Genomic DNA, 7,697 nt, shown 5'->3' with positions numbered 1-7,697 from the left:
GCTGCCGATGTGCAGATGACCTGCGATGACATCACCAGCTCCTTCAATTGGGCAAACTAGAATAGTTCAATTCTTGCTCTGTAACATGGGCACCATTTTGCCAATTGATGCCAAGAAAGATGCCTGAAGCCATTCTGCAGATCAGTCTTTTGCGTTAATCAAAACCACCATCACCACTTAGGGACCTTTTAGACAAATTGATTCTCGTTAGACTGAAGGATATCCTTGTTAGCTCTTGTGCAGCCCGTTTACACAGGCAGATCCACCAATGGTTGTTCTGGAGGAGCTTTGCTCAGTATTCACTGTATAAGCGAGAGTGAAAGACTGAAGCAGCGCCGTGTGAACAATTAGTGAACGGGCCAACGATGATTATGTCTGCAGAAAACGGATGAGCAAAAAGCAAATAAAGATTATTCAGTTGTTGGCTCAGCTTTAGAGACAATTTTTTCCCTTTTGCTCACTTGAAAGTTTGCTAGAACAATAATTATCAATCTAAGGCCCGCTTACAGCTGACATTGCAGATGGGCTGTGAAAATGCAGAAAGGGGGAGGGAAAAAAAAACTACGCATGTGCACCAGCCAGAGTGCAGACAGGTAAACGGGCTCCCAAATGTAGAATCTGACCCACCTGGCAACATGAGGCCTAAAAGCACACTTTGGTCAAGAGCTAGGGTCAAAAAATTAGAGCCATTGGAGAGAACCAATAGAAAGCCTGGTCTCCGTACAACAGATTTATTGTGCATCCTGCCTCCTGGTACCTTCAAACGTGGTCGGTTGGCGATACCGTGAGCCTCTAGTCCAGGCCAGGTCAGACCTGGTATACGTTTCTATGACATGCACTTCATATATTAGTATAATTTTCCCATAATGCACCCAAGAATGGTGTCTGAAAAGCAAGAATCTGACCTTTCGTCCTGAGCCTGAAGTGGCCGTTATATTACCTGCCACTGGTCTTCTGTGTCCCGTCGATCTACTAGTTGTGGGTCTAGTTAACTGCATCAATGCAGATATGAAGCATTGCAACTAATTGTATTTTCCACAACTTCTGTCCCCCCTACCCTTATAGCATCCTGTGAATGCCATGTCTGAATGGGATGAGGGCATCTGCATTCATGACTTTGGTCTGCATTGGCCTTCAGTAGGTGACTGCAGCCATCACCTGCAGTCTATAAGGATAGATGGAATGAAGAGTAAAGAGTCAGCAGTAACTACTAACTTTTTATTTAACAAGTCTAAGTTATTTCCCTGGGCCGGGAGGGTGGAGGAGGCAGCAGCGGGTTAGTACCACAGGTCAGTGCACATGAGGATCCCTCCGGCCACAGGACCGCTTCAGTGTAGCAGGACGGCTCAGTGCTCCTTGGAGAAGTATTCCTTGCTATCCTTCACATTGGGCTTGATGGTGCGGCTGCCGGGCTTCCATCCTGCTGGACATACTACAGGGAAGACAGGAGGCAACAAGTCAGGTTTAGATGACCCTTAGGCCGGTATCACGCGGCTAAGGAGCTCATGTTGTGGTAGACATGATGATTAGTCAGCGTAAAAGGTCTATTGATCTGTAATGAACTGGAAGTATTACACAGCTGAGGAGCTCATGTGAGGTTTGTATGTTGCGAGACTCACAAATCTCACATGAATATGGAGTCATGTACATGAGCGATGTGACTCGCTTCATCTTTTTGCATGCCTTGCCCATAGATTTCAAATAGGACCTTTAATGCATTGCTCTTCAATAGGAATCACTTCCAATCCACCATCACGGATGAGACTCACAAGGGGAGGCAAAACTTTCCCATGCAAATCACAGATTGAGACATCAGGACGATCTAATCCCCCTATATTGCGCTCGCCTGTGTAGGTAGCCTTAGTGTCATCTGGAACTATAGGCACACCCCACACCCTTGTATACTGACCCACAATATGGCTTTTTAATCTGATTCTAATGCCATTCTCTAACATCTTGGTATGGGGCAGCACTTTTACACATGGCGTGCCTAAAGCTCCATAGTACAGAACCACGGTGCTGCAAGGACAAACTGAGCGATTGCCCATAATTGGGTTTTCCACTCTTCCCCAAAAACGGCTCCAAGTCAGATGGGTTGCGATTATTAACTACGGAAGTACATTTAACATTTGTAGAGGTTATACAGCATCCCATTGTGCCACAACTGGATGCTGACACTTGGCAATCGCAGGAACATTTGCTCATGTGGGCAATGTCTAATAGCCCATTGGGTATCAGGAGGGGGGGGGAGGTCGCTTCTTACCCTCTCCATGTTTGTCAGTGAACTGGAATGCTTGCACTAGTCTCAGCACTTCGTCTACACAGCGACCAACTGGCAGATCGTTGATGGTAATCTGACGGAGGATGCCCTTGTTGTCTATGATAAACAGACCCCTAAGGGAGAGAATATACATGTCAGACTCCGTGCAGCAGAAGACACAATCTACACAGTATAAGCCCTCAGAGCACTCTACCTGTATGCGACACCATCCTCCTCCTTAAGAACACCATACTCCTTGGAGATCGTATGCTTCAGGTCTGAGAGCAGAGGAATGTTCATGGGTCCCAAACCTCCATCTTTGCGAGGAACGTTTGTCCTGAGAGGAAAGGGGGAGTTATTGCAGATTACACTTCTACATCCACAACACTTACTCAAACCCCCCCCCCCCCCCCCCCCCATCTTAGTTATTAGGGGTACCAGCAATCAGAGTCTTATCACAGCACAGGGATGCTAATGGGGTGAAGGCCCCCCTGTCTAACCATCAGCAGCAGCACTGAAAGTGTTAAGCAGCCAGGATCTGTTATTTCCAAGCCGAGCAGTGGCCATACTGTCATTTACAGTGCTGGTATTTGCTGTAGATTACAGGGAAAGCATGAAGTATTGAAGGGGTTGTTTGGTACTTTTACTATTGATGACCTGTCCTAAGGTTAGATCATTGATAGTTGACCTGCCAAGGTCCACCCAGGTCCATCAATGCAGATAGCACTGTCAACACTGCAGTGGCCCAGAGTGGTACTGCAAACACCTCCCACTGAAGTCATTGGGAGCCTTTCCTATAATACCAGCCCAGGCCACTGCATTACAGACAGCATTATCTACTTCCAGCACTAATAGTGGGCCCAGCAGACCTCCGCTGATCAACTATCAATTACCTATCCATATGATAGGTCAACAGTAGAGGTTCTGGACAACCCCTCTGGCCGCCTGCAGACAGCCGGGTCAGATCCCCTGGGAGAATTCTTGCAGCGGGATCCGACCCGCATCCCTGCAGGGACTAGTGCGGCTCTCACAGCTGTGATGTGCTGGCGCATGCGCGGAGCCGGCATACAGCGATTGGTTTTCTGCATGCATTTTCACACGGACAAGTTGCGTCCATCTGCATAGGATTGCGTTTTGTAATTTAGTTCTGCAGAGCACGGCCGGAGATCCCACCCGTGTACAGGGAGCCTAAAAGTACATCTTGCCGTAGATGTATGGCAAGTTGCTCTAAGATTAAAAGATCTTAAACCCAACTGCAGTGCTGCTGAGGAAGGCAAGTGTGTCTACTGCAGGTCTGCATTTGCCCTGCCATCTCCGTGCAGATTGCTATTGGTTAGTGGGAGGTATTGACATTTCATCATTGAGTAGCAGCAAAAAAAAATTATATATATTACATTACAAAGCAGTAAAATGCTATGGGGCTAAACTAAGTAGCCACACAAGACCAGAAAATGGGACAAAAACCAGGACTTAAACATATGAGCTCAGATCAAGTCCCTGTGACGACCAAGACAACAACTCAAGTGCAGATGTGGAGGAGCTGGACACATGATTCTAATGCCATAACCTGGTTGCTCAGGCAAGAGTGCATGCCGGCTAGTCAGTATGGGCAATAGAGGGGTCCCTAGTGGTCCGTGCCGGGATATGACACTCGGAGCAGCCGCTGTAGCCAGTGAGCTATAAGAGCAGCTGCAGTCAGCAGATAAGAAGTCTTTTTGAAAAGTCGTTAACTTAAGATGTCTGCATTGTAGTTACAGGGTGGAGCCGGGCAGACCGTGGCAGATAAGGGAGGATGTTAACCACGATTAACACTTCCACACCCTTCATCCTCCAACCACCACTTACCTGCGACAGTCAGCACTTACTGTTCAGCTGTACTCATCTGCTTCACTGGGAGACATTGTCCATGTAGTGAAGACTGCGAACTCCAGCTGCTGCAAGACTAACTCAGCATGTGTAGCTGCTGGGAGTTGTAGTCTTACAGAAGCTGGACGTTGGAGCAGACCCTTATATTACACTGCTCAGAAACCGTATAGCAGATGGTTTTATCTGCCCTGAGCGTAATACAGAGCCAAGCCATGTTTCTAGGATTCTATGTAATGGAAGTTGGAGGCTAGAGTCCTCCGCACTCCCCGCGGCGCCCCCTCCGCGGCGCCCCCTCCGCGGCGCCCCCTCCGCGGCGCCCCCTCCGCACTCCTTTACACTACCAGAAAGTCCCGCTGCAGGATCTCACCAGGCGAGGTGTGTGAAGTGCGAGTCTACAGAAGCGCCAATGACTTCACAGCCGATCTTGCGGAATTCCTCAGCTCGCTCACTGAAGGAGATGATCTCCGTAGGGCAGACGAAGGTGAAGTCCAGGGGGTAGAAGAACAGCACCAAGTATTTACCTGCAGGAGAGACATCTATAATGTTATTGTGTCAGTGAGCACAGCATTATACTGGCAAGTGTCTTATTCAGCTCCAAGGCAGTATGAAAGGGTTAATCTACCCGCAAGGCTTTACTCCTGAGGAGGCAGAACTACAAGTTCTCCAAGCCGTCCCGCCACATACTTCTGATACAAACCTCTCCCGGATCCCCACCACTGGGGCGGTAGGGCTCGGGCACACAGATGGTTCCCCATGCGAGAACAGTCAGATTTAGACTGAACTCAGAATTGGAACCCGTTGACGTCCATTGTTGTGGTCCTGTATGGTTACTCGGACGGTCCAAGGAATAAGCAGCATGTCCCATATGTTCACGCAGTCAGTTGGTGCATCAGAAGCCCGGCCGCCCCCGCAGGGTGGAAGCCAGTCAATTCAGTGCATGTAACTGCAGGGACCGAGGAGACAAGACTTCAGTCCGTCATTTATGACTGCAATGCCTCGAGGTGCGAGATAAAGCGCTTCCTGTGGCGGTACACAACATCCTACACTCACCGGTCCGGCTCCCCACAGCAGCACCTCCATCCGCCCCCGCTGAATCTGTGCCAACAGGGGGCTACAGCCCGTCCCCAGTCCCAACAGATGCACCGCTGGAACTATGGGGAGCCGGGAATATAGGGGATTTACTTTGAGAACTTGGAAAACCCCAGAAGGGGTTTTCTAAACATGGATTTATCCCCGAATCTAGTGAGGGACCACCACCGAGACCCCAACTCCAAGAACAGGAACTCCATGTCCCCCTGTCCGCAGGCTCACTGCTCCCCCTGCAGCGTCAGCCATGAAACCCCATTCACTTCAATAGGATTCATAGCGTTAGCAGAGTGTCGGCGCTCCCAGGACTGTGCTGCAGCACCAGGGGGCGCCACTCAAAAGGGTATTCCCATAATAGAGCTAGGAATCCACTGCTATAGTCACCTGCCAAAAACAGCCGCAGGTCTCATCCAGGTGAATGGGAGCTACAGAACATGTAGCAGAGCCGGCTACCCCGTTTCCATGACTCCCAGCGTAAAAGTTCACACAGGGCGGATTTGCCGTGGAAATTCCGTCCAGAATTTCGCCACCGTAAATCCCGGGATTAGCCAGCCATGTGGACGGGGCTTCTCAGGGATCTCATCCACACGGGACGGCCAATTCATCATGGCAAAGCCGGCGCCGATTCCCTGGCTGCAGCATGTCCATTTTTTTTCTGCTGCGGCCGCGCTCTCCTCTATGGGGCGCTGGCTGCAGCAAAAAGAGCGTTCAGCCAAGCTGCTTCACAACCCGCGGCTAAGGGCGGCAGGCTTTGAAGAAGCGCTTTCCCAGCAGAAACCTCACGCTTTCCACTGCGGCCAAACCACAAGATTTCCACCGAGAATACATGCCGTATGACCCCAGACGTGGAGGCACAGCACGCAACATGGTTTCTGTACCTTGCAAAGTTACAGGCACAGCCCACCACCCCGTTTCCATGCCTCCCGGAGTTAGGGGCACAGCACGCAACATGGTTTCTGTACCTTGCAGAGTTAGAGGCACAGCCCGCTATACTGTTACTATGACTCTCGCAGCCCCCCCATGCACTTTAATGAGACCCTTGGCACCCAGCAGGGGGTCAAAAAGAGGGCCATGAAGAGCAAAGACAGGAACACCCCTTTAAGGGATTACACCAATCTGACTACAAGGTCCCCACTTACCCCTGTAGTCCGATAGTTTGATTTCCTTGAACTCGCCGTTCACCACCGCGGTGGCCTGGAAATCTGGCGCAGGCTTCCCAATGTGAGCGTTTCCAGCAGCCATGTCTGCGCAAAATAGAGAAGGTGTATTTAATTAGCCTTTTAATTTATTAATATTTATAATCAATCAGAGCTACTAATCATCATCTAGAGCCTCATCACTGCCAGATGGCACACAGAGCTGCTGTACATTATATCTATAGGCTCCTGGGGGCACACAAAGGCTTCTATAGGGGGAGGGTCACCACAGCCAGTGCACTCACCTCCCTCTGCGGCGTCTCCTTGCACACTGCGCGGCCCCTCGCAGACTGACCCTTATTATACATCCTTGGATCGTACCACTAACGTTGAAGGGGGGGAGGCTCTCTTTACCGCTCGCTGTTTTCACTACAAGACCGTTAATTACAGCGCAGTTCTGATACCAGAATAGAACAGTCATATCAGCTTCACGGCGGCGCCGTGTGATGTAATGTAAGTGGATGGAGACGTGCAGTACGCTCCCCCCATCTGCTCCGCTGAGTGAGCTCGTCCACACCTGCCGCCTTCTCCTCACAGCATCCTCCTCAGCAGTGAGTGACAAGGATGTGGTCACGTGGTGCGGCCCTGCATGCCGTGCTGCGCGCTGCCCGTGGATGCCGGATCTGGGGACTGTAATCCGGCACCCACCGGCATAATAAATGTGGGGGGGCTGGGAAATTCCATCATGTAATCTTTAACTCCTTCACGACCAGAGCGTTTTGGTAGCAAATAACCACACTTTTTAGCGGTTTCGTGTGCGCCCTGGTTTCGGTTGCCAAAATATATTTTTGTGGGGTTTTTTTGCGCCATTTTTGCTGCTTTCTGAGGCCGGTTTCACACGCGCACGAGCGTAGCGGTTTTTTAGAACTTACAAGCCTTTTTTGCGCGCGCTTCATGTGTTTCACTGTACTTTTGCGCCCGCAAGACGTGTCTATTTGCACTGCGACAAAGAAGCACCAATTAAAATGGCTAATTAGTCTAATGAGCCGGTCATAGCGGATCCGTTCAGAACCTCCATGGCTGATTTCCACTAGAAAACAGGATGAAATTGCGCTATTTTGTCCGGTAAATGCTGGTTAAATGCTGAACAGCCGGCCGGTGAGCGAACGGACGCCATTATAGTCCATCAGAACTTCCTGCCGCTGATGGGAACGAGCCGACTACCTCTGTACAGATATATATATATATACGTTTTCTTTTTTAGGGACCTTCCACGCGGGACACAATGACCCCGCAGGACGGCGCCAAATCCGCAGCTGCGCAAATCCACACCAAAATCTGCTGATCTG

General features: G+C 50.1%; 1 protein-coding gene across 1 annotated transcript; it reads right to left on the bottom strand.

Annotated features, from left to right (window-relative positions):
- Positions 1 to 1,204: 1,204 nt before the first annotated feature.
- On the bottom strand, positions 1,205 to 6,780 carry PRDX2 (peroxiredoxin 2). The gene is made up of 6 exons (XM_066593686.1): positions 6,654 to 6,780; positions 6,352 to 6,456; positions 4,494 to 4,647; positions 2,475 to 2,597; positions 2,264 to 2,394; positions 1,205 to 1,432 (listed from the first exon to the last, which is right to left on the bottom strand). Exons 2-6 carry the CDS (start codon positions 6,452 to 6,454, stop codon positions 1,347 to 1,349), a joined length of 597 nt encoding a protein of 198 aa, XP_066449783.1. The 5' UTR covers positions 6,455 to 6,456; positions 6,654 to 6,780; the 3' UTR covers positions 1,205 to 1,346.
- Positions 6,781 to 7,697: the final 917 nt, after the last annotated feature.

This window comes from Eleutherodactylus coqui, chromosome 2 (assembly GCF_035609145.1).
Source record: "Eleutherodactylus coqui strain aEleCoq1 chromosome 2, aEleCoq1.hap1, whole genome shotgun sequence".
NCBI lineage: Eukaryota > Metazoa > Chordata > Amphibia > Anura > Eleutherodactylidae > Eleutherodactylus > Eleutherodactylus coqui.
The sequence above is the reverse complement of the archived record's forward strand: the minus strand, read 5'-3'. Positions and strand labels throughout refer to the sequence as shown.

What these genes read in the sequence shown, in the direction of transcription:
- PRDX2 (XM_066593686.1), bottom strand. Translation starts at nt 6,454, where the DNA reads ATGGCTGCTGGAAACGCTCACATTGGGAAGCCTGCGCCAGATTTCCAG. An exon ending in GAGGATGGTGTCGCATACAG is followed by an intron (nt 2,395 to 2,474) that starts GTAGAGTGCTCT and finishes TCTCTCCCTTAG; the next exon opens with GGGTCTGTTTATCATAGACA. An exon ending in CACTGACAAACATGGAGAGG is followed by an intron (nt 1,433 to 2,263) that starts GTAAGAAGCGAC and finishes TCTTCCCTGTAG; the next exon opens with TATGTCCAGCAGGATGGAAG.